This window comes from Takifugu flavidus, chromosome 17, assembly GCF_003711565.1.
Source record: "Takifugu flavidus isolate HTHZ2018 chromosome 17, ASM371156v2, whole genome shotgun sequence".
In the NCBI taxonomy this organism is placed as follows: Eukaryota; Metazoa; Chordata; class Actinopteri; order Tetraodontiformes; family Tetraodontidae; genus Takifugu; species Takifugu flavidus.
This window is the reverse complement of record NC_079536.1, coordinates 8,443,002-8,469,275: the sequence shown is the minus strand read 5'-3', so window position 1 is coordinate 8,469,275 and position 26,274 is coordinate 8,443,002. Positions and strand designations below refer to the sequence as shown.

The 26,274-nt window shown below is 41.8% G+C and overlaps 1 protein-coding gene across 3 annotated transcripts in view; it reads left to right on the top strand.

Moving 5' to 3' along the window:
• myripb (myosin VIIA and Rab interacting protein b) overlaps positions 1–25,637 on the top strand; it is a 55,978-nt gene extending 30,341 nt beyond the window's left edge. For 2 of the 3 annotated variants that reach the window (XM_057013304.1, XM_057013306.1), the window contains 14 exons: positions 10,057–10,193; positions 15,784–15,870; positions 16,614–16,711; positions 16,916–16,996; positions 17,316–17,477; positions 19,565–19,727; positions 19,814–20,340; positions 20,432–20,581; positions 20,669–21,409; positions 22,911–23,102; positions 23,170–23,331; positions 23,409–23,504; positions 23,898–23,958; positions 24,622–25,637. In XM_057013304.1, the coding sequence (XP_056869284.1) occupies positions 10,057–10,193; positions 15,784–15,870; positions 16,614–16,711; positions 16,916–16,996; positions 17,316–17,477; positions 19,565–19,727; positions 19,814–20,340; positions 20,432–20,581; positions 20,669–21,409; positions 22,911–23,102; positions 23,170–23,331; positions 23,409–23,504; positions 23,898–23,958; positions 24,622–24,659 (2,695 nt within the window). In that variant the 3' untranslated portion in view covers positions 24,660–25,637. The remainder of the gene's footprint in view (positions 1–10,056; positions 10,194–15,783; positions 15,871–16,613; positions 16,712–16,915; positions 16,997–17,315; positions 17,478–19,564; positions 19,728–19,813; positions 20,341–20,431; positions 20,582–20,668; positions 21,410–22,910; positions 23,103–23,169; positions 23,332–23,408; positions 23,505–23,897; positions 23,959–24,621) is intronic. The other variant, XM_057013305.1, reaches the window with a different exon arrangement.
• The last annotated feature ends 637 nt before the right edge of the window (positions 25,638–26,274 follow it).

Here is a 26,274-nt window from a genome sequence, read left to right as displayed (position 1 = left end):
GTGGACTTGCTGTATGGTTGAGATATTATTTGGGTTTTTACATGCATTTTTACAGTATTGCAGCCCCAAACAACTACTAGTACTCGCATGATCGTGCAGGGAAATCTGTTACACACGTCTTGATTTTGCAGATATAATGTTCCGGGAAATAGAAGTAAAGTAAATGAATAACAATTAGCTGAAAATGCTAATGTCAGTAACCCACTTTGGCTGTGCTGCTGAAGCGCTGCAGTATATGGACATATCTCTCTCTCTGCCCTCCTCTCTGTCTCTCGCTTGCTCACTCTGTCATGTCTGCGCATTCCTCCAGGCCTTTGTCTCGTTGTACCTCCCCAACCATTTTTCACCGCTTTAAATGAGGCTACAGCCAGTGCTTCAGTATGGAACCGCTCACCTCATTTAGTCACGATTTACCGCCTGAATGAGGGCTACTGTTTAATTTAATTTGCTTAAAATTGCGTGATATAATTAAGTCTCCACGTTGGGGGTGAGCAGGTGGAGGGAGTTGTTGGCAGTTCATGCCACAGGATATCTCGTTAGAGACAATCAATGCAACCAACATCACTAAAGGAGACCCCACCCCATCTCCCCCTTCGTACCCTCCCTATTTCCCCGTTCTGTTGAGATGGGCAGCAGTTGTTCGGTGATGCTGTCCATTTCAGGTTGTACCGTTTCAGGCCGGAAAGTGCCGATTCAAGACGCAACAAAGCAGCAGATGTGTTTCCATTTGTGGTGTTACAGAGCGAGTGCACCCAGAAGGATAAGTGGTTTTGGAACAAAAAGTAAATCTTCTAATCTCACTTCATCACTATCACACTGATATTGTCGATTTTCTTCAAAGTATCCTGAGAACTTTAATATTGGAGTGTCTGCAGACTGAAGCAGGTTCTCCCAGCTGGTGTCACTACCTCAATACCTATAGACATAAACACTTTCGTCTCTGCTGCACACACACACACACACACACACACACACACACACACACACACACACACTACTCAACACATCATGTAAATAAATCCTTAGCTGCAAAAAATAAATATTGAAACAGAAATCAGACCACAAGCTCATTTGAAGGACAAAGACATTAAAACAAACTCAAAGATGGACAAGGACAAACAAGGAGGAGGAGACAGGATGAGTGTAGGCTAAACCTGCATCTTCTAATCTCCCCTTTGCACACTAATCCCTTTCCACACCAACTCCATATCCCACAACACACAGGCTGGTTTTGTCTTGTCATGCTGCATTTGCTGTCAGAGCGTAACTGTGGCAAAGATCCACCCTTTGAACACAAATGCTCAGATTGATGAGGTTTTGAACTTTCCCTGCTCACACAATGTGTGTAAACTCTGCGAGGCTGCACCTGACATTGACAGAATCTGAAGGTCTTTGTTCAGCTCCAGTGTGAAAGGACAATAACATTCAAGTATAAAAGTGTCACAGCTTCTTATCTGGTTCCTGACATAAAAGTATAATATTCAGCACTTCATGTTAGATTGGGAGTTTTAACTGATTCTTACTTCACTGTACATTTACTTCACTGGATTAGAATAGCATAGGTTATGTAGAATTATTACACAACTTTGGGGGGGGGGCAACAATGGTAATACCAATATTACTGTTCAGAGGTTGCATTTCTTATTAAAATATAACTGATGACACAGTGCTGAAAAATGTAATCTTTCCTCTGTTTGCAGTGCTGACAACCGTAGCTTTAACTAAAGCTGTTCTTCCAGACTGTTCTGTGTGAGTATTCAGGGCTTAACGGAGCATTTGTCCATATAGGTCTGGTAAATGAAGCTGTTCCTACTGAAGTGAAGCCAGATGCAGTATATGCTCGTTGCCATGGCCATGTGGTAACACATGAGGTGCTACATGAAGTGTTGAACTGGATGAGATTGAGGCCTGATGGACGCACATGATGGAAGCACTGTCTTTAGTTTGTTTAGCTAAGTTTAATGCTTCCAGGGTGACAGCAACGTCTTGGTTGTTTTTTTTAATAATAGTGCTACTGCAACTACTACTACTGCTACTACTAATACTGCTGCTACTACTACTACTGCTGCTGCTCCCCCTGCTACTGCTGCTACAAACACTGCTGCTGCTCCTGCTCCTGCTGCCACTCCTGCTATTGCTGCTTCTGCTACCATTACGTACTACTACTACTGCTGCTACTACTTCTCCTACAACCCACTACATCTACAGCTACTACAACTACTGCTACTGCTACTACTACTACTTATACAGCTACTACTACTGCTGCTACTATTACTGCTACTACTGCTGCTACTATTACTGCTACTACTGCTGCTGCTGCTTCTAATGCTGCTGCTACTATTACTTCTGCTACTACTATTACTGATGCTGCTACCATTACTACTACTGCTGCTGCTACTACTACTACTACTACTTCTACAGTTACTACTGCTGCTACTACTGCTACTTCTACAACTGCTGCTGGTGCTACTACTTCTGCTACTACTTACACTTCTACTGCTACTACTACTACTAATACTACTTCTACAGCTACTACTACTTCTGCTACTAATACTACTTCTACAGCTACTATTGCTGCTACTGCTGCTGCTGCTATTACTGCTGCTGCCATTACTGCTGCTGCTAGTACTACTTATACTACTTCTACAACTACTACTACTGTTACTACTACTGCTGCTGTTAATACTACTTCTACTACTAATGCTACTTCTACAGCTACTACTACTGCTTCTGCTACTACTGCTGCTGCTGCTACTACTGCTGCTGTTGTTACGATAACTACTACTGCTACTGCTGCTGCTGCTGCTATTACTGCTCCTAATACCATTACTGCTGCTGCTAGTACTACTTCTACTACTAATACTACTTCTACAGCTGCTGCTGCTGCTACTACTACTAGTACTCCTGCTGCTACTACTGCTACTGCTACTACTACTGCTGCTGCTGCTACTACTGCTACTACTACTGCTGCTGCTGCTACTACTGCTGCTGCTGCTACTACTGCTGCTACTACTGCTGCTACTACTACTACTACTACTACTGCTGCTGCGGCTGCTAATACTACTGCTAATACTACTACTACTACTACTACTAATTATTATTATTATTATTGTAGCGAACAAAAATTACTGATAAGTGAGCCAGCATAATCATTCCATTTCAATCAGTCTGACTACCGTCATTTTAAATTATTGTTTTTAAATGTACGGTAATGTTTTAAATTAGATGAAATCCATCAACTGTACAGCCATTTATTTCATTGTTTCCCTGGGCCTGTCTCCCATGTGACCCATTTAAGCCATTACTGAGGTCCTTGCTCCATGAGATGAGGCTCATATATTCTCCTCCTCGGCATCTTCAACAATTTTGCTGACCTCAAGTGGAGCAGATCACTTTGATATCCGTTCGATGCACCCAGAGGTTACTGAAGCGAGTGCTAAAGGGTGATAAAAGTGCTGATGGTTAGAAGGCTCAACACCAACATCAACATACGATCCCTGGTTGCACTTTTGTTTGCCCTGAGATGTTAGTTTGGATTTATGATATTAAAATATAACCCAAATGTCCCCTTGGTGTCTCATGGCCCCATTTAAATGTAAAAAAAAAGTCTAAAAATCAATCTGTACACATGCACATATGTTCATACAAAATACACTCTCTGCAAAATATATAATATGAACTGCAGCATGTGATGATCTTGCCTTGAAAGTGCTTTTAATAACTGATTTTTAAGCGCTATGTATTCTATAAGGTTAAAAATAGAGCAGAGGTGTTTAACTTCACCTCTGATATCCAATCACCTGTAGTCAGAAACTAGTTCTGCTTTTAGCGATTAGCTAATATGAAAAGGATAATCATGTGCAAAGAGAGAATGATGCAAAAAGACCAAAACCAGAGGCCAACAGCGGCTGTTGACATTATTCAATAGGAAGCTAAAGAGCAGAGGGAGATTTCTCCACTCGTGTTGGTGAGCCAGTCCCCTCTCTGTCCTTCCATCTGTCTCCGTCAGCATGGACCCGCTGATGACACAGAGAAACACACCCCTCTGTAAACAGGGAGGACAGGATAAGTAAGACAAATGTCCGTCTGCATCTGTTGCGTGTCTGTATATGTGCTGTTGATATCTAATATTCTGACACAAACAGCAGAGGTTGGTTCTTAGGTGTAACATTTGATGTCCCAGTTGGGGTCACAGATTAGGGTTAGGCAACAAAAAATTAGTCTGTAAAAAGCCCTGCTATGTCCCCACAAAGATAGCTTTGTTTGTGTGTGTTCTGTTTGTGATTTGTGTGCCAAGAATCAGAGATTTATCATCGTCCATCTCCCACGCCCCGTCTGACTGCCAGACTGAGTTGGCCAAGGGTTGTTTGCGGGGTACCAGTGTTTATTTTACTAGATGACAAGATCCAGTCACATTTGCCTTCAGCACAATCGTCCCGCTGGGACGTCGGCAAATGTCGTCAAGTATATGGAGCTAATTCAGGCTAAATGTTTGCATAATGTGAGAAAGCCGCAGCCTGTTTACAACCCAATACTTCGACACCAGGAGAAGTGAACTGTTTACCCCCATAAACTGCAGGAATAAAGATGCTAATAAACCAAGTACTCAATTTTTTAAACTTTATTATTTCTCCCCCCTAAACATACACACACCTTTATGATAATTCCCAGAATCGAATCAGGTAATCTTACTGATTCAAGCCAGAGAAATTGCATTTAAAAAGCTCCAGACAAGAATTTGACACAATAATGATAGTTTTGGAGCCATGTGGTTAATGCGTGTTCCATGTTTATGTATTTGGTATCATTTCTGTCCTCTGGTTTCTCATTGATCTTTCTTCAAACTGAAAAATAAGATTTTCAAGCTTGATTCCTGTTCCTGGTGTATTAAAGACAGTGGTATTGGTTGGAGCTTGCTGCTCCAGGGTTCCTTCTTGCTGCTTGGTGGGTGTCATGTGGCTAATTAGGCTGCAGCTAGTTGAGGGCAGCCAGAGGCTTCGTTGGGAAACGGCCATCGTCTGATTGCCTAATTAGTGAGTGTGAAACAGTTGACTTTGCTGGCCCGCTTTGTGGTTATCGTTCCTCTGGTGAAATGCAGAGGAGAGTGTGGAGGATGTGGCCCCTGAGGTCACAGCATTTGGCCTCATTCCAATAGCAAAACACTTACAGACACTAATGCCTACATCCAACACGCCTAGGACTGGTGAAAGGTTACATAAATACCTGCCGCTATCGGAGAAATGCAGAAATTTCCTGCAGGCGATCTAAATATGCATGAAAGGTCCATAAGATGAGTCCGTATTAATAGAACGTCTTTAAAGCCACGATCCTGCTCAGAACAATAAGATCAGCTCAACTTCTACAGAACAGGAACGTAAACATACTGAACTTGTGTAAGACTTTGCCTGGAGGTCATTTTCCCATCCACAGTGTCTTGGTATTAACGAAAATATATTTCACACCATTCTGGGTCACCAAGCTCTCTCTCTGTCTCTCATAGCAGTCATAGCAGCAAGACTGCGCCTGCCTTCACCACTTTTCCGTTGAGGATCGATTCATATGGATTATATGTGTCTCTAAGTACAGCTTCCTTCAACCCACCCCGCCGCTCCATAATGCCAATCAAAGCAGTGACCTTTTTATAAACTCCCTCATTGTGTCCATAACCATCCTCGTCTGTTCCCGTCTGTATCCACCAACTAACAGCGGTGCGTCCTGGGGTCCGATGGCCCCCCTCCGCTCCCTAACAGGCTGTTAGACTGACACGTTGGGCTCCTCCAGTTTGCTGTTTCCCGTCCTCCCGCTTGTTCTTTTCTCAATGTGACCTGTGGATGTGTCAGAATAATGAATTCAGCTCTGCCAAATGTTTTTACATTTTATTCAGTTATATAATGTTTATTTTTACAAACAGTGAGTAACAAACATGAATAATCAATGCTTGTTATTTATTAACTGGTATCTCTCACTATTCTATCTAAATAGGATGGCGAGAGATACAACATTAAAAGATTAGATAGATTATCCCTTTCTTTCAGTTTTTTAATGACATTAAGATAATACCAATGTTGACCCCAAAACTGCTCCAGCCACTTTTTTAATAATAAAAACATTATGCATGTTGCAGCAGTAGAATCAAAGTGAAATGAAACATTTAAAAACATCTGACTTTTTAAAGACAAATTGTGATTTTAGCCTGACATAATTGCCCAGATAAAAGGCTGCAGTCAGCTGCAGTTTGAATCATCGAAAGAACAATATAGTGGTGGAAAGCTTCATGCTGGACGTCCCAATTGACTGTTCTCCAGAAGCAGGGACAGATTATTTCCGTATGCTCACTCTTCTGCTCACAGCTCACCTGTCTGTCTTATCAGCTTAGTGAATGGCCAATTTGATGATATCTGCCTCATTGAGAGCAAAATCAGTACTTATAAAGCAGAACAGAATATATTATACAACTTCTTCCTTACAGCTATTTGTAGCTCCATGTGTTTTTATTAATTTAACATTTTTAGAGGAAAACTCATGCATCCAATTTAAATTCCTTTAATTGAGTTGACACTAAATATGTGTTTTATCAACTTAAAACAACATTAGTAATGTAAAAAATAAATTAGATGTCTCTCAAATAGAAACTAAACTATAATTTCAGTGTAATGTTTTTTTTGATAACATAATGTCCCATTGTCAATTTCCCTCATCAGTATTTAGTACTTTGACCTTTCTTTCAATCTCATACTGGAGGCAAAACTGTGCACTTTTTCCAGCATGCGCATGCTTGCTGTCCCATCAGTGTTGCATTTGGCTACACTGCACTTGCTATCATGCAAGCTGTCCCTCTTCTCATTGACGCCATGGTGTTGAAGTCATGCACGCTCTGCTGCAGGCTTTCACCACTGCTGGCACTTTCTTCTGCAGCATTCTGGATCATGAATGTCTGGAGTGAGAATGCTGGATGATGGAAAGAGTGGAGGGATCACAGAGGGGGAGGGTAGCTCTTGGTCTTTGAACAGATTAGGAGAGCGAGGGGAGGAAAAAGAATGTCCAGCAAGTGATGAGAGTGTATGAGAAGGCCTGCTGTGAAGTAGCAGAGTGAATGTAAAACACGTGGCTAGATGTAAATGTGTCTCTGCTCTGTAGGGGCAACATACCAAAAGCTTTTTAGCAGTTGACCGGCGAGTTTGACCTTTGACCTTTCATCTGTGCTGCCAGGACTGACTGTGGAGTGCTAGAAAACGTCTGCACAAAACATCAGTTTATCTGGATTCTCCATCAGCGTGCTGCAATTTACAAGATGTTTTACAGACATGGGTTTGTCCCCGTTCCACCTCTCCCTAACATAAAGGAGACAAACATACACCTATGGATTCATATATAGAGACTTCTGAAAGTCAGCATTGAACAAGTTGACTATAGACTGTTAAATATCTGAGAGCTGAGCTCTTCCCCGCCTGGTTGAAAAATAAATCAAAGTATAAATTAGTTCTTTACTTGATTTTATCAGTTTAATTAGGGCTTTTTGATGGAACATGGACATCAGCATTAGTCACTGATGGCATCTCCAAAAGTCAGGTTAGGGTTATGTCTTAATAGATGACAGTAAATATGTCAAATAGGAGGAATATTCAGTCATTAGGGCCATAGCTAGGGAGAATAGACTGGAGATCATTGAAAACACAGTTTTTGGCTCATTTCTCTCCATATTACAGATGACAGTAGCTCTTCTTTGAATCACACCCTTCTGTATATTTTATTTAGAGCTCATTTAGATTTGCAAATCATTCGTGTGAAGTACAGAGGAGAACGAGGCTGAAGGAGGGGATGAGAGGAGGTGTCAAGTCAAGAATCTACAGGAATCCCTTTTACATATTGATGCAGTGGCACAGCATCGGGGAATCTCCTGGCCTCATTATAAAATGTGTGTTTGCTCAGGCTCAGGCTGCACTGCAGCGCTTGCATGAAAGCCTCTGTTTATCCACTCCACTCTCCTCCCTTCTCCCTCTCTTTTTTAGATCACTCTGGGGAAGCAATGTCATGCTTCATTCATCAAGTTTCCTCTCCCGCGCTGTCCTAAATCCCTCGCTCAGAAAGGGAAAGCTCTGCTAATTTCCATACGTTTGTGCCTGAAAGACAGCAGATGCCTGAGCAGAAGTTTGAGTTTAGTTTTCACCTGATATGTGTGAAATTATTTGACAAGAAGTGTTTCTGTAGTATGACAGGCAGGCACAGGCAGACAGGCACATGAAGGGAAATAGAAGTGACTTCTTGAGAGGGCCTGTATCCTGCTGGCTGGCGGCTAGCATTTTTACGCTAAAGGCCTTAAAACAGCAAGCTAGCAAGCTGACCCCTGGAATGTGACACCTTCTCAGCACCAGTGGTGAATTCAATGAATGACAGACATGCTGCTGAACTGAGGTCAGATTATTGTCTGATGCTGCTGGGATGTTGCAGATCCTGAGAGAGTTTAGCTCAGATGATAAAGAATCCGACGGTGTTATTTTGCTTGGCATTTGTCCTGAAGTGGGGCCAACTCAATTCCTGGGCTGGCCGCAGCTTGCAGCTACCCGAGGGCTTAATTATTCAGCTCTGTTTGAAAGTAAAGACAAACATTTCAAGTGGCCTCAGCTTGGTTTGTGAAAATTCTTTTCCTGATAAAAGATGTCTGCTTTCACCTGCAGCTCATTGCAGAGCTGCAGATTTGTTTTTCTACCCCATTTGTGTCCTTGATGCCAGTATTCCACATTCATTCTCTGTACCTTCATCCCCCAGCCTGGGAAGAAATATGAAAAAAAGAGGCTGACCACTTCAGCGAAGCTCAGCAGCCTCCATTAGCCGAAAAGAAAAGGTTGACCCACGGCATGAAATTAAGAAACTGAAGCCATTTGTGCGTCCGGGCAGATAGTGGAGGGTAATAAATCCACTGAGAAACAGGGAGGTGAGGAAGAGTGGTGGAAATTGAGGAAGGAGGGTGTGTGCCAGATGGATGTGGCAGGCCATGCAGCCTCGGGGGCACTCAGGATCCCTTTATTAGTGTGACTATTTTCACCCTCTCCTTCAGCTGTCTGTCTCCTGACTGGGGACAGGCTTCAGCAGCAGTACAAGTTGTTCCAGGTCTTCACTTGTAAGGGACTTAGCAGTTTCTGCAGTGTAGAAGAACCCAAGTTATTAGAACTACCGAATGTCCATAGGAAACCTGCTCTAAAACTCATATATAATATCCTCATTGGTATACTGAATTTGATGGTAATAACACATTTCCATATTTAGGACACCACTTCCTCCCATTGTGCAAAAATAAAGTGAAGTTTTTGCTGGTTGTGTCACTTGCGGTCTGGGAAGTGGTCAGGGAACGCCTTACATGGATTCTTCTGGAGCAGTCTATGGTCTATAACTTACCATATAACATTTTCTTTTTCTATCTCTACTTTAATGTGGCTGAACCAGAAACAAGTGTTATCTGGGAAATTCCACCGTTAAAAACATATCAATATCAAATATGAATTGATATTTTATCATTTGAACACAGACACATTAAAAGAGTGAGAGGAAAAGCAGAAAACACGCTTCTCATTCATTTTCAGTGTGACACTGTGAAAGTAATTAAGATATTTTCATTAAGTGACATTTAAGTCATGAAAAAGCCTCTAAATTAAGTCACAATTGAAACTCTGCACCCTTCCACCTCTGATGGACCTCATCTAGTCTCCCGCATATATTCACACATGCTTTTAATGCTGCGTCACTTGGAAATGTTGGTGAATCATTAAATTATTTTAAGAGTACACAACACAGAAAACACTTCTGAATGCCATCTTATTAAAATTCTAATTGGATTGTGTCTCTAAGAGTGGCCTCATTATTTCCTAAAATAATTGGAAAAACTCTCTAAAGTCGGCTTATGTGCACTCTGATAATTGAAATACATTCAAGTTGGCAGTTTTTAATGGAAGTCTTGGCTGGAAGCCAAATACATAATCCTGATGTAATTACAATCAAATTCGGAGCCATCTGTTTTCATAACTGCATGTTGTCTCTTTTCTCTATCCTCCTTGTCTGCAGGATTTTAAGGACACAGTCGCTCGAATGGTATTATAACAATGTCAAGAGTCGCTTCAAGCGCTTCGGAAGCGCCAAAGTTCTGAAGACCCTTTACAGAAAACATATTATAGAGAAAGGAGCCCTCTCTGATCTCCCAGGTAACTTTTCTCTTCATCATCTCTTCATTGTTGCCTTCATCACTGTGTTTATCTTCATCCACTTTGATTTTGATCAGGTAATTAACTTATTTGTGTCCTTTGTAAGCCTTTTCTTTTTCTAATTAGCCCAGAACTTCCTGACATCTATGCTGAAATGGGATTCATTAGTTCCTTTGATTGTTCCTAAAATTCTTGAATTCGAGCTGTGGTCTTAGCAGAACTTTATTGCTCCATTTTTACTTCTTTGTGTTAAAGAATCGCCCTTTTTTATACTGGTGCACGTCTGATATAGACCATTTGTACATGGCTACTTGGCATCTGCATGTTAAGCACCACACTGGTGACTGATCGGAGAGTTGTCCCTGGGGCTTCATCCCCCCACCCACCCCCACTGATCGTGGTCATTTTGCATCCTTAGAGAATTGCAGCTCATCGTCTGTTCTAGATAACATTGTTTTGACCCGGCTGTGACACGATTATAGCGCTGCCTCTGCGGCTGACGGGAAGGCATTATTTCAAACCAGGCTACACGGGATTAAATGGATGGAGAGACCGTGGGAGGATAAAACAGATCAGACATGAGACAGAGAGAACTGAGAACTACATGTTAGTGTTGTTTCCATAAGGTACGAAGTGATGCAGTTAGCCAGAGCAGTAAACACAAGGTCTACTTATGCCTCCTTTGGTGATTACTTTGTCTGTTTTACAGAGATCTGTGTAATTTTGCCGTTGAGCACCTTCTGCAGGAATAAGAGGATCATTCTCACAGAAAACGGATTATGAACATTACATTTCTGCTAATGGGATCCCTCTAGTCCTAAATACTGGTACTTTGAATGGGACTCATAATACAGAAACACTTCTTGTCAGTTTTGTATTTTAATATTTTGAGCACTGAAAATGCCTCTAAAGGTGGCGTAGCCTAGCTTACTTCAATAAATTCTAGCTATCATTTGGCTTTTCTTTCGCATATATGCCAATGATCCTTTGTTTTAGACAAATGTAGCAAAAGTATGATTTTCTTGTAGTTTAGTATTTGCCCTTTGATCACTGTTGCGCTGGTTGCCAGATTATGGCTGAAACATAAAGACAAAATGACGTATCTGAAGACAGCATTTATATTTCATGCACACAGTAGCTGGATTTGGCTTACTGAATTTAAATTATTTTTTTTGGCATAGAACAATCTATTTGAATGATCTTCTGTGTTCTGTTGGAAGTCATTAGAAGGTTGATTTTGCCAAAAAATCACATCATTTAAAATGGCTGAATTTAACCTTTTACCCATTGGATTAGTTGGTGCTTCTTTGATGGGTGGTTCTGATTCCTTTATGAAGCTTTTGCTGTTTCATTTTAAACATTGATTTAGAAAACTATGCAGAGTTCCTCCTATCACTGTGGTGTCTTCAGCCATCAAGGGTAGTATTCTCCTGTATCTGTTTTTTTTTCTTCTTATTCCATCCCTACGTTTCATCCCCTAATCACACTCTGTGCACACTTGCGGCTTTCTCTCTACTCTTATATCATCTGGAGTGGAAAGTGAAGGATTATGTTATTCGACTGCAGGTGTCCTGGCTCACAAAAGCCCTGCAGATTATAACGTTTCCACGTTTCCTCAAATGCTCGCATCACCACTCACACCAACTGGTTCACTGGCTGCCGTCTGATGAAAGATAAGATGACTTGTGCACATATAGGACCATCTTGTCACATGTGTGGCATATTAATACAAAATATATTAATAATAATTAATATATAAATTGTTAATAACATGCAGTGGTAAAATTTGTCTGAAATATTGTTGCATTTTAATTGACAAAAGAGGTAAAGTATTAAACTTCAACTATGGAAAGTAATGTCTGTAATCTGGTGTTGTGATGCCTTCCGCACATACCATAATGAGACTTTACTTGAGTAACATTATTGGAGGAAAAGTCTATTAAGGGGGAAGATATTGCACATTAACAAACTGATATTACATCATCTTGCCTGCTCTGCTGCTCCAAGACAAATATTTTTTTCCCTGTAGCTCAGGAACTGGTCTCATGTACTCACAAATATAGAAAAAAATCTCATAAATATATGTGAAATACAGGCCACATAACACTTGTTTTTAACCCCTAAGAAGACTTTGAATGCCCTAAACTGGACCTCATCTAGCTTTATTTTTAATGAAGACACTAAACATCCCAGCATGCTGCTCAGGTGACAATCCAGAGATTGAGACAGGGAGTCACCTCCAAAATGAAAAGTGCTAATTTCAAAAACCTTATTTCTTCAGAGGTAACTTTACACACATTTAACAGTTGCAGGGCTTCAATATTATCTCCTATAGTACATTAAATATTTTCTCACTGTATTTCTTGATGAAAATAACATTAAAAAATGAGATGAAAAACAAGTTTTTCATAAACTAGCAGTGTTCTGGGCACCATTATATGCACTAAAATGTTACAGTTTGGAAATGTTATCCCTTTGGTCCCCAGAGTGAAGATGCAAGAAGCGGCAAATGCAACATTCATGCAGCGATTCTATGTTAATCGTCCGTCGTGGAAAAGCTGCAATGCCTCTGTGTGACATCTGTACCCATCTGTATGTGGAGGAGATGGACTTGGTCCTGGGAGGGATTTCTATTATACATAGAAATAAAAGTGTTGCTGACCAAGTGCTGTAGAGTAGAACAAACAACATGTAAGAGAAAGGATTTAATGAGAGATCTCGGTTAGTGTTGGTGGGAGGGGTGGGGGGAATACTCATTATTTACTACCCTGGGGGGATGGGGGACAAATGTGAGAGATCTAGTGGGTCCCTTGAAACAACATCTGCACTATAAGAGCTTTCTACATTTTACAAAAATGAGCTGTGATGTGCATCAAGTGCAGGAAGCATCATCACGATTTGGATCATTGCTATGATCTGGATGCTTTGGTGACTCCGTCTGTCAAGGTTGTTGGGCACCACGTTAAACAGGAGCCTGGAGCCACTGCCAGAACTCATAGCAGCACATGACCTGCTCTCAAGAGTGTATCTAATTCTTTCTTCTACTATTTAAAGTGAAACTACTGACCTTTAGGTGGTCTTCTTTAACATTTTAAATATGTATTGTGCATTATTATGCAGTAGAAGCAGACTTTAGCTTCCTTGATCTATTGGACAATTTACATTTAAATTCATCACATCTTAAATTTGCTTTATTATTCAGAATTAGTATTCATTTTCTGTATAAGGTGCTCCCAACTGAGCAGTGGCTGCTTTGAAAGCAAACTTGGATCTCTCCAGGATGCATGGAGCTTTTTTTCTGCAGCAGCTCTTGCAGGTCATGCATCAGAAGGAATATCCTGGTGGGGGGTCCTTTCAGGAGAGGCGTAGCATCCCACAGGTGACAGCACTTGCTATTGAAGTGTAAAATTAAAGACTGGAGCCTTTTTTTCACTGCAGACATTTTGTAATCTACTTTTACATTCCAGCTCCATAATTTTAAACTTTGAAGTCCACATTAGCTCTGGGACTCATTAGCTCTGCTCACGGACGCCCAAATGCAGAAAAGAGGTGATGATATCGGTTAATAAACTTTTTGAAAGACTGAAATTTTGCCCTGAAGCTACTTATTTTGCTTGATTCTGTAAGGTCCGGGTATAACTTTTTATGGTAAGGTAGCTCTCAGACAATAAGTGATATGAAGTGAGCACAGCTTTCCAGCCTGTCATAATGAAGACACAGACTCTGTCCATTGTTCATGTGTGTGTTGGTGCTGCCAGATGCTGCTTCCTAATTGAAAGGAAACTGTCTGGGCTCTCCTTCCTTCTCCTGGCACTTCAGTAATGTTAGCTCTAAATGAAGCTTTACAGACTCATTAATTTATACACTCCGCCTTGCTTTCTCGCTGTCTACACATATTTGGCCACGTTCTGCCATATTTTCCCTCATATTTCATTGGTATGTTAGTTGTGAAAACATCTACTTGACTGAGTGAAAGACTTTTTTGATCATTTAAACCATGGTATTAAAAGTTTCATACCTAACGAGTATTTTACAAAACCCTTTAATGCTGATCCTCAAAGGAGAAAAATGTGGAACAAAGTCGTTCACAAGGTAACAAAATGCTAAAATCACAACTGTTTGAAAAATAACAAAAAGTAGATTGTTGTAAAGTGCATTTTGTTCTCATTTAAGGAATCCCTACATTACCTTCTTGTATACCTTCGGCATTTATTATTACAAAACATACAAAATAATGTGCAGAAGCCCATACATTTCATACAATCCTTCATTTTGTGCATTCAGCTGATGATTAGGAGGCTGAAAAGGCCGAGGCCTGTGTATTCCTTCAGATGACCCTTTCTCTACACGCTGCACACTCCCCACCTATTGTCCCCTTTCACAGTGCTGCTAATATAATTCAGGTGCAAACAAGTAAGGGCACTGAAACGAGGCCTGTATCACCATGCCAGTAAGGTGAGGGTGGACCCTCTAAGCTTTGCAGGTCTGTCAACCTGGGGTCCGGTCAGATAAGCACATACGTGACTGAATGAGATGTGTAGACAAAAAGGTACCATTTTCCTGTGTGGCTGAGTTGATACATGTCACATCTTGTCACAGACAAGAAGGACTGTGTGACTGCTGGGCTCCACATTAGCACTGCGTGCTTTGACACGCAGCACTTGAATAGTAAAACACGTGTGACAGCCGCCTGTGCCACCACTAAATTCCAGCTTGTGACGGTAGCGAACCATCTGTGGGTGGCCACACATCTCCTCACATGTGGAAGAGTAATGAGAGTTTAGTCTGCCATGTATATTCAACTTTCCTCCAGCAGGAGCAGCACAAGCTGGTGATGATGTGATGAGCAGAAGGTCGATACTGTATGTGGTTAGCTTGTGAGGCATGGAAATCAGTTCATGGGGAGGACAGATTCAGCCAGTGTATGTTTCCAGCTGTGTTGTAGCACCTTAATGGTCAAACAAAGCTTCTCACTGACAGTCTGTCATCTTGATGCAAGGCGCGTATGCATTATTCTTTTTTTACAGCAGAAGAGAAGGCTAACATAAGTTAATGGGCCACTCAGGGAGCATCTGGTTGTGGTCGGTGCATTTTTGTGTAACCGCTACACCTTTTCCAGCCTTGACAGCTTTTTAAATAGACCCATCCAAGGATTATAATCACAGTGTTTTTATTCTGGGTCCCCTCTGCTTTCACCCAACATTTTGGGCTTTGAATCCTCAATATAACCCAAATTCACCAGAAATATGAGGATGAGATCACGCTTATGTGGTTTGTGTGATTTGCTGGGTCGGCTTAGGGGGATTAAAGATGAGTTTTGTTTTTCCTTCAACCGTCATGTTTCTTTGTAATAGGAAAGCGCTCAAAGAAGAAACAAAACTTGGCACTAGGCAGGAGTTGGGAATACATTGGCAAGAAAACCATAAGGAGGTTATTAGCTTTGTGTGCTCTGCAGCCGACTTTTACAGTGGCAACATTGTTCAAAAGTGTGTGGTTGCATTTATATGTGGTGCACTGTGAGCAGAGCGTTTGTGTGTCTGTGCTGAGTGTCAGTTCCAAGGATTTTGGGCCTCTCTCTGTCCCTCTTCAGAAAGCAGCATCCACGAGGGGAGCATCTATAACGATAATGATGGCAGCATCTGTGGCAGTGACTCTGCCTTCTACAAACAGAGCGAAGGTAAGAAGTGATGTTTTAACCACAACCAGAGAGGCTTTTTTAAAATTCTTGATCTGAGATGCATTACCATGCAAATGTATTTAGAAGTCTTTATCTAAGAGTCTCTTATCTGTCATGATCAGTAGTTGACACTTTATTTAAATAGGATTTTTATCGGTTTTCTGTAAAAGGTGTGCAAATTTGTTGTTATTTTGTCATGTAGCGAACATTCCAAGAGAAAGACTGACATTAAAATTTAAGCTTGAAAATCCAGAGGGAACACCTGACACGTCTCACAGTCCAGCGTTGTGTAAAGTGAATTTGACAATTCCTGAAGTTCACAAAGATCTTAATATGCAAAATTATTTGCAAATGACAAGATACTTCCAGTCTACAGTGACAAGGCTCACATTTTTTTGGTTTTGCAAGTAATTATGAGCTGTTTATGCAATGAGCAAAACCTGCCATTTAGATAATGACAGTTCTTGAAAAACTTGTGTGTTAGAGTGTGTGTCTGTGTGTGTCTGTGTGTGCTTGTGTGTTTTATTTCAGACTTTTTTACATTTTTGCATTGCAGTTACATCAATAGACTGAGTCTGTACTTACCTTTTTGCATAAAATGTTAACTTATTTTTTCCATGGTTAAATGATGAAAAGAGTTTATTAGATGTTTGGAAATCCATGTCAGAGATTAGCTCATATTCTTTCTACCAAATTATCCATGTTTAAAGTTTACAGGAAATAATGCCTGTGTGTGATGTCAGGACACAGCATGGCGGAGACCCTCACAGTTGCCCTGCGCGTCGCTGAGGAGGCTATAGAAGAGGCTATTACTAAAGCAGAGGAATTTGGTGACAGTTTGGTGAGACATCTGTATATTTCTCTTTACTCTTTTTGTCTCCTCACAGTTAATGTCAGCATTAACACAAAGCAGCTGTATTTTTTGGCACAGAAACTCTTAACTCACAGCGTGTGTGTGTGTGTGTGTGTCTGTGTGTGTGTATGTGTGTGTGTGTGTGTGTGTGTGTGTGTGTGTGTGTGTGTGTGTGTGTGTGTGTATGTGTAGGAGAAGCAGAATGAAGCCCGGTATCTACGAGACCACAAAGAAGAACTCATAGAGGAACTTGCTACAACTATTGTGCAAAAAGTAAGAGTTCAATCATCTCTGACTCCCTTTGACAGCCTGACAGATGAGAAAGAAACTGAAAATAACAGTCAATGCACTGTCTAACTGTCCATAATTTAGTTGGATTATTTTAATTGTAATGATGTCTTGATTTAGACTGTGGTCAGGTTGATATTACATTAATTACCGTATTGGTCTGCTGCAAAGGCATTTTAATGCATTTTCCAACCTGCAGTTACTATATAATTCTTATTGTTATTAAGACATACATTATCTCAACAAAGTTTTAAACTCTGGTGTATGTTTCTTCCACCCTCTCCACTCTTTCTTTCCATCCCAGATCATCCAGCGCAGGAAGCGGTCTGAGATGCATGCAGAGTATGACTTTGTCTGGTCAAATCCTCAGACCCTGATCCAGCCCAGCGAGCTCCCGTCTCCATCTCAGGCACAAGCATCTTTAGAGGAACCACAGGACCCCCTCAAGACCTCCTACTCCCTCTGGGTCAGTGTCTGTCTCCACGCAGAAATCTAAATATGCTGTCTGAATGAAATAATTGGTTAGAACATGACAGAAGAATGTTCTGTCTGGGGGTGCATACTGCTGAGTCTCAAGCCAAAGGATTTATTCTGACTGTAATTTGTTTAAACACAGGTTGTTTGTGTCTGCATGGCGCACATGGTTTGAATCATGGGGTGCTAAGAGGAGCAACGTTGCATTGCAAAGTACAAGAACTTGTCCCTAATTAATATTCAGGACCTTTCTGGTACATGAAGTGGTTTCAGTCTTGTTATTTGATAGTTGCAGAGATTGTCAGGTACCTCGATTCCAACAGGCTTTTGGGTTTTTGTTTTTGTTCATCATTGTTAGGGTGACTGAAGCTCTGTGGGTCACATCACCTGAAGTGGTTGTGTTCTTGACTCTGCCTTTGAGATCTTCCATTATGAAGATTTGCCAGGGTCCCGTGCATGAGCGAACCATCAAAGCTACGCTCCCAGGTCGCCGCGCACTGCTTCCTGTTCCTTTGCTGCGGGAAGATCAAAGTCCTGCAGAATACAAAAGGGTCCTCCTCAGCCATGCAGCCGGCTGTGGGAAGAGCTGTTTATCAGCTCTCTGCAAACACGCTTGCTAAGGTGCTGCATATGCAAAAGAGCAGCTCGTCCTCAGGGCAATCCTAATGGTGCATCTCCCATTTTAAGACTTGTGTTTATTCTCGCAGTCTTCTCCAGCTCAGTACACATGAGTGTGTCTTTGAATGCACAGTGTAAGCACCATAGTCCTTTCATTTTAGGTGAAGATGAGGAATTTAGCGTCCTTTTGCAATAACTAGCTTGTCTTTTACCAGAAACATGTTGGATCATGTGAAATCATTGTAGCTGCCGCTGATAAGGTAAATGAAGAAGAATGCAACACCTTAGAAGGCTTTCATGGGTCACTCTGCCGTGGTCTACACAAGCGTTGTTCATAAAATGAAAAGCATTACTGCTTTGAATCCTCTCCTCTCTCTTGTTGGTGGTGGTAGAATTGAAACGTCACCTGTGCTGCGTCCTGACGGCAATGATTTTGTGGACAAATCAGCAGATCAACTTGTTGGGTCTCTCTCTTCCTTTGCAAGTCTCTGTGGTACCCAGATTAAATGGTGCCAAAACCTGGTGTCATTTGCTTTGGTACTCCGCCAGTGTTTTGAAAATGACAAAGCAATCAAGGCGTAGTGGAGCCAAGAGAACCCACTGTGAAAACGTCTCCTCGTTCTGAGGTACAAACCAACTTTAGTTTAATTCTGCAAACTGCCTCCGCCCACTGCAGCAATGCAGCATCACCCAAGCAGTTGTGCGTTAACATTTTCCCGGGTTCACCTCAGAAAAAGCATCTGTTATTGGAAAAGCTGAGGTATGCTTTTCTGGTTGTTGGATTTATTGCCTGTTGGATCAAACTGACAGACCCCTGTAAAAGTGCAGCCAACAGCAACGCAGCCATTAACTTCCAGTGAATTTATGTCACCACCTTGTCAGCACATCTGACCTATTAAACTTGCTTGGAGGGTGGAGACAAGCGGCGTGTTCTCTATTCTTTAACCTCTGGTTACTTGACCCCAATTTGCTTGCTATCAAACATTTAACCCATTTTCAGTTTGGAAATGTAATATTCTTAATAGAACTGTTCATATTACATTGTTATTGACTGGGAAAATCTTTTAAAGTCTCCTACGTCTGCACTATGGTCTCTGTTGACTAGTGGGCGTGTAGCTTCCCCTGCTGGTGAAAATATCAAAATACTGACTCGCAGTTAATTTTAGGTGGACTACTTGTGAGTGCCCTTTCAGGAATTAATATTTTGTGCATTGCGAAACTAAAAAGAAGCTTTTTTTTTTATTGTCATTGTTAATCAGTTGCACAATGGTACATGAAGGTAAATGAAGGGTCAGTCCAAGTTGCTGACCAACCCTGAGCCACAGAGAGAGAGAGAGAGAGCGAGCACACACTGACTCAACACAAAGAGGCCTGTCGTATCTGGGGATTGAACCCACACTCTTGATACTTTTTGTTCTGCTTTAGTATGTCTGTTTTTACATGTCTATCTTGTGCTTGCAGCGCTCCCGGTCAGTTTTTTCCCTCACCAGTGACGACTCTCCGGAAAAAGGCCCAGAGGAGGCAGGTGCAGGAGCAGGTCTGCACAACTACACTTCTCTGAAAAGGGAGGGCAAGGCCACATCTCTACCCACCTGGAAGAGTGTTGATCGACTGGATAACTCCAGTAAAACATATATTAACGTCAATAATTTTTTATTATTCACATCGACGCTCTCTGTCTTCGTTGCTGTAACCCTTTGCTTCTCTCAGGTGCCTCGTCGGTGCTCCAGAGCCCTGACGGGAACTGGATCGCTCTGCACAGCTCGCAGCTGTCTCGGCCCAGCCTACTAACTAAAAGGAAGAGCCTGGTGTTCAGCGTGTTAGAAAAGGAGTCTGGTGTTGTCTCGGCTTACGACGAGATGGGATCCGACTCAGAGCAGGACAACGAAGGAGGCTGGGGTGCAGCACTACGACAGTTCCGCCGCAAACTGTCCGATGAAACTTACTACACCGATTCGCAGCATGACCCAGAGTGGACGTACACCCACCACCTTCCCGTTACATCACCATCATCTGGCCAGTACACCAACACGGAAACGGTGTACTCCGACTCAGAGGCCTCATCTGTACCGTCCGCATGTCCTCGCAAATCACCTCACAACCCACTGAGGAAGAAAGGACTGTCTGACACACACCTGCACCCTCACCACGAGCCGCTGTACCACCAACACCTCCATCAGAACATCCATCCATACCCACACCCCTCCGATGCTCTGGATGTGAACTTCAATCCAAAGGTAGCCGTTTCTGTGTGGCCATGTGTCGTTTATGTAAATTGTCAAAGTTGAGACAAGTCTACTGTGATGATTTTGACCACGTTGACTCCAGGTGACGGGAGACAGCAGCGAGGCTGAGGAGAGACAAAGCGATCCGGTCAAAAGATCACGGCGCCGCAGGAAAAGCAAACGAGAATCAACAGAACAGAGCATCAGGACAGGAGGCCAGAGCCACACAAAGTCCGTCTACCCAACAGTGCAGGTACCATATTACCTGTTATCACAATGGAAGCTAATTTTCCCCACATCTATGATTAAATACACATTATTAAACTTGTCTTCACTCCAGGAGAACAGTGCTTTTCTACTCAATGCTCTTGTAAAGAGGGGTTTAAGTGATGAACAGCCAATTCCAGATTTAGTACAGTTGGCAACGGTGACACCAGACACCTTTAGGTCAGATGCCATGACGCCTGAGCCAGAGGACTTGAAGACACTAGCTCCAAACTCGGCAGCTTCAAGCCCTCTGCTGCCCTACTCTCTGGCTCCAGAGGCCCAGAACCTGCAGAGCATCATTGGGGCTGGAGATACCCTGGAAGAAGAGCTTCGAGCCAAATTGAGCAAACTGATCAGTCGTGCCAACAGCAAAGATGGCAGCACATCAGAGGATGAGAGCAAAATGCAAACCGTGGACCAAGAAGCAGCCAAAGAAAGTGAGATGATTAAAGAACAGATAGAAAGGGAGAGGCAGAGGACAAATGACAGGTTAAAAGACTGCTTTGTCAGTGAGGAAACAGGCAAGATGAATGGACAAGAGAAGAAGAGAAGTGAGAGGCTGAAAAGCAAATCATCGATGAGAGAGGAAGGAAGAATAAGGGAGAAGAATTCAGGAGTTTTGGACAAGACAGCGGATGAGCAGGAGCGAAGGGGGGGACACATACGAGAGCCCAACAGACATAGTAAGAGGCAACATAAAAGAGACGTTGAGAGAGATTCGGAACAGAAAAGAGGAGCAAGAAGAAGCGGATCCTGCGCAAGTTCACCTGCATTAACACCTTCCTCCCAGGAGGGGGTGCTGTCGGACAATCAGGTATGGACGCAAGACGAGACGCGTGCTGCAGGTTGTGGACACTGTCTCTGTCTGTCAACGTGATTGGATTCAAACAATTCATCCTACCTATCTTCATCTCTTTATCCATGTGCCAATCACGCTGTCTCTTTTTCATCTGTCTTGTAATTAACATCTGTTTTGGAGGGACAGAATGACTTGGAACAACAGCATAAGCTTATATTTTTTTCAGCTGTATAAGTGCAGGCATTTGTTTGAAAGAAATGTTAAAAGAGCAGGCAATAAATAAATGCCACACTGGGCATTTTTCTGTTGCCATATTACCAAATGAAACATTTTGTCCAAGTGTGCATGAGGTTGCTTTCAATATTCTCGTTTTGGGCATATTCAGGAAGCTTCATTCTGATGAAAGCTGTCTTGGGCTCATTCTGGGAGTTTTTTTGTTTGTGATGTTCTCAGAATGTGGATGACACATTTTCCAGTACAGGCTATTTCTGTTTCAATGCTCTTTAGAAGCTGTCAGAATGACTCAATTTGATGAGAATGATGAGAAATTAGGCAACTGGGATGTTTATGCCTTCCACATATGTTTGATATACATTTGCAAAAGTGATGATTTTTAGCAGAAATTCAATTTCAGAGATATTGAACAGAGATGGTACAAACTAACCACTTTAACTGAAAGTCTGGGGGTAAATGGCTGTAAGACAAGTAAAAACTGATAAACCTTTGGTCTGATCCTCGAACTAACCAGATATTACGAGTTGTCATGGAGAGCTTTCTTATCCCCATTTAGTGTCAATTTTTTTTCCAATTTGACTGGGTTACTTTAGGTTAAAAATGTATTTGTTCATTCTTAAGGAGTGTAATGTTTGTGTAATGCTTAACTTAACTAAGTATTTCTTGATATGAATATCAGATATCTGATGGATGAGCCCGATAGCGGTGAGCCTTGTGTTTGATCTGGCTTCCTTGGAGTGGAGGACGCTCACCTCCGCCCATTTCCTTATCGACAAACCAGAGTCAATATCTCAGACTATCCATCTCATTCATCCTAACATCACTGAAGGATTTTTTATTATAAATTTTGTTTCCTGTCTTTTTGTTGTGACCAAATCAATGTCAGCTCTTTTCCCTGCTGTTTTCTGATGTATCACTCTGAATGAGAAGCGAATCCTTCCGTCTTTGATCCAAATGATGAAAGTCCCAGGCACTAATTCAGTCATTTTTTCAACCCATTTCTTTTTCTTGCTTTGGAGAATCATCTTTACAATAAGAACTCTGTTTCTTATTTTTGAAGTGTAACGTTGGATAGATGAGCTTAATCTGAGGATTTTGCTGCCCTGCAACATTTGCTTTTTCAGGAAGTTATAATTAGCAACCACAATGCTAAAGTGATCATATCCTCTACCTCTTACCTAGAATTCTAGAATTCTTTTTGGAACTTTAAAACCCTTTAATTTGACTCTTTTGAATGTATAAACATCATTAACTGTTGTGTGATTGTGTTCTCGCTATAAAGCAGAAGTATTCGGCAGCATCTCTCTGCAGCATCACCACAGAGGTTTTGAAGGTTTTGAATGCTACAGAGGAGCTCATCGGTGAGGCCGGCAGGGAGAGTTGTACACCATCCGAGTCCATGAGTGCATCTCCAATAACCAGTGGCTCTGAGACACGTAGGCTGGATCAGAAGTTGACCAAGATGGAGGAGAAGGTAAACAAAGCCTCCCACTTCAGTTCAACCGTAAAGGCACCTACACATCTGACTGGTCTTTGCACAGGTTTATCTGACTGCTGGGGCTGTGTATGGATTAGAGGGGACTCTGGGAGACTTGGAGCACTGCGCCCGCAGCATCAGCAGTGGCACCACGGACACAGAACTGGCCTTCCTGGAGGACCAGGTGGCCACTGCAGCAGCACAGGTTCAACAGTCTGAGCTGCAGGTGGGTTTGAGGTCCCCCTTCATGAACATACCCGACAGGCACCCTCCTGTTTAAAAGTATGTTTCTTATTTTTCAAGGTGTCAAATATTGAAGCAAGGATATTAGCCCTGAAGACAGCTGGGCTCAATGTAGCTGCCTGCAATCACTTCTCCAAGTTCAGGACTAAGGCTAAGGTAAATCTCTTTACATGCATGTTGCATCCACATAACCTTTGCTCGTGCAGGAGCACATGCACTGACGGCATGACAGCAAAAGCTTATGTTTATATCAATTACAGTGACCGTTTAATAAAACCAACAAGAGGTTTTTGTAAACAGTGTACATAGGCCATAACCATGGCCCCTGACCGGGTATGAGTCCACACTACTGCTGAATATGGGCTGATATTAAATACACATAAGAATCAAAGTCCCTTGTTAATTAAAGCTGTTATTGTGTCGATATACTAAATAGACTATTGGCTGCAGTTTGGATTCTTGCAACTAAAGATTCCCACATTTTTGTTTTTACTATAATAATGTAAAATATCGAATGTGTGTTATTTATTATAAATGTTCTGACCCCAGCCTGAAACCCTGGACTCATCCCGCCACCAAAGGAGGAAACTGCCAGCTCCTCCACTCAAAGGTAACAACCAAGTTTGCTCCTCATGGCTGTGTTCCAAACTGCACAAGCTGTCCCAAAAACCTGTTGCAGACAAAAATGACAAACCACAAGAGTTCATTCAGACATGTACTTTCAGTACACATAGTACTGTCTGTGTGTGTGTGTGTGTGTGTGTGTGTGTGTGTGTGTGTGTGTGTGTGTGTGTTGTGGGTGTGCGGTGCGCACGCTTGCGCGAGCATGCTTTTTATCATCATCACATTCTGCACTTTATCCAGGAGGACGAGATTTGCAGCCGAATGGGTGTTAATATGAATGAATGAATGAAAAAAGTGTAAAAAGATCCATTAGATGTAAAGTAGCTAAATGGAAACACACAACCATAGCCAACAAGAAGTCCGTTCCTTTTCATGTCAGTGAATGGGTTTTTTTTCTGGTGGGGCTTTCTTTATGTCCATGTTTGAGTCTGTTTTTTTCATTCAGCATCCTCCCCACAATAGCACTGATTCAGGGTGTCTTTTTAGCACTGATGCAGAGACGGACAATAGGGATAAATCAGACATGAATTCAGATCATTGATTCCAACATAGACTGTCCCTTTGTGTCCTCCATCATGCAGTGGGACGAGTCAGCTCTTCTCTGGATTGGTATTTTAAATGATGTGCTTTGGGTTTTTTTGCTATGCAGAGAAGTTGGAGCCAGAGCAACAGGTGTCTCAGCCATAGTGACGGCGACAGGATGAGCTACCACCTGCCAGTCTGATGGACAGGGGTGTCCCCTTTTTTCCAGTGCCTTGACTCATCATCAGCCTGTAACTCCAGGCCAAGCAGGGATCGGAGCCTGCACCGTGTTAGCCACAAGAACTCAGCCCTCAGCCGGGCGTTCAATCACAGAAATGTGGATTTTCCCGTTCCACCCCTCCCTTCTGTTCACGACATCAAGCAAGGAGGATCGGACGGTTTCTGCCTTAAATATCTGCAAACACTCTTCATGGCAAATTAATTTTTGTACAGACAAGCTCCCCATTCCTTTTCCTGTCTGTTTGCAAGAGTATTGTGATCTACTGTTCAAGACGTGGAGAAATATAATGTGAAAATTTCTGTGATTTGATGTCCCACAAACAGACTGAGATTTCACTTTATTCTGCCTCCTCTTTCTCACCAAATATGAACTGTCATGAGGAAGCCCTTCAGAGTTTTTGTGTTTGATGATTTTTATGACATGCAAATGCATACATAACTTTTTAATGTCAGAATTGTGCAAAATGTTAAAATGTCCTTCCAACCAGCATCCAACACCACAAAGAAAACAATAATCAAAACATAGAATTCTGCTATTCATTTCCCAAAACTTCCCAATTTATGTTACATGATGTTGCAAAAACAGATTGATGCCACACACCTCTGTGAATATGTGGGGTGTTAGCTTAGGTGTTTCACACCATTATTTGGTTGTTTCACATCATTATTTATGTTGAAACAAATTTCTAGGTCCCACTCTCCTAGCTTGATATATAGCATATTCACACAGGTGTGGTATAATTTCCTCATGTAACTCTTGGTAACAGGAGAAAAATAATGCCTAAAGGCTGGTAATTCCTCTCCCTCATACAATAATCAACTCTTTTCCTTTACGTTTCTGTTTACATTTAAGCATCGTGGCCTTTAATTTCATCCCAAAGAAACAAAAGTATCGTCACCTTCTCCCCTTTCCTGGGTCATGTCTTGTGCTTTTGTTGTACATAATGAAGTCTGATAATATATATGTGTGTGTGTGTGTGTGTGTGTGTGTGGTGTGTGTGTGTGTGTGTGTGTGTGGTGTGTGTGTGTGTGTGTGTGTATATGTATACATACCAGGAACCACATCAGAGATCTCTGTCCAGATCAGCGCAGTCCTAGGAACAGCTAAGATCTTGTGCAGAACCCTCAGACTCCTAGGACCCGAGTCTGAAAGAGGCACTGCCCAGGAGGGCAAGGAAGAAATTTATATATATATATAATATATATATATATATATTATATATATATATATGTGTGTGTGTGTGTGTGTGTGTGTGTGTGTGTGTGTATATATATATATATGTGTGTGTGTGTGTGTGTGTTTATATATATATATAAATCTACCATGAAATCATGATTTTATTACAATTTATTTTTCTACTTTACTGAAAGCTTTTATGCAATTCTACTGAACTATTGCAAAACAAAGGCTTTATTATCTCCTCAGAAGAACCCTCCTCAGTCATTTGCTCACATGTGGTGACTCAGTACTCTCGGTGTATACTATGCCTGCTTTTAGTGTTTGATATCTTTCAAATAATGACAGTGGTAAACAAAAAAG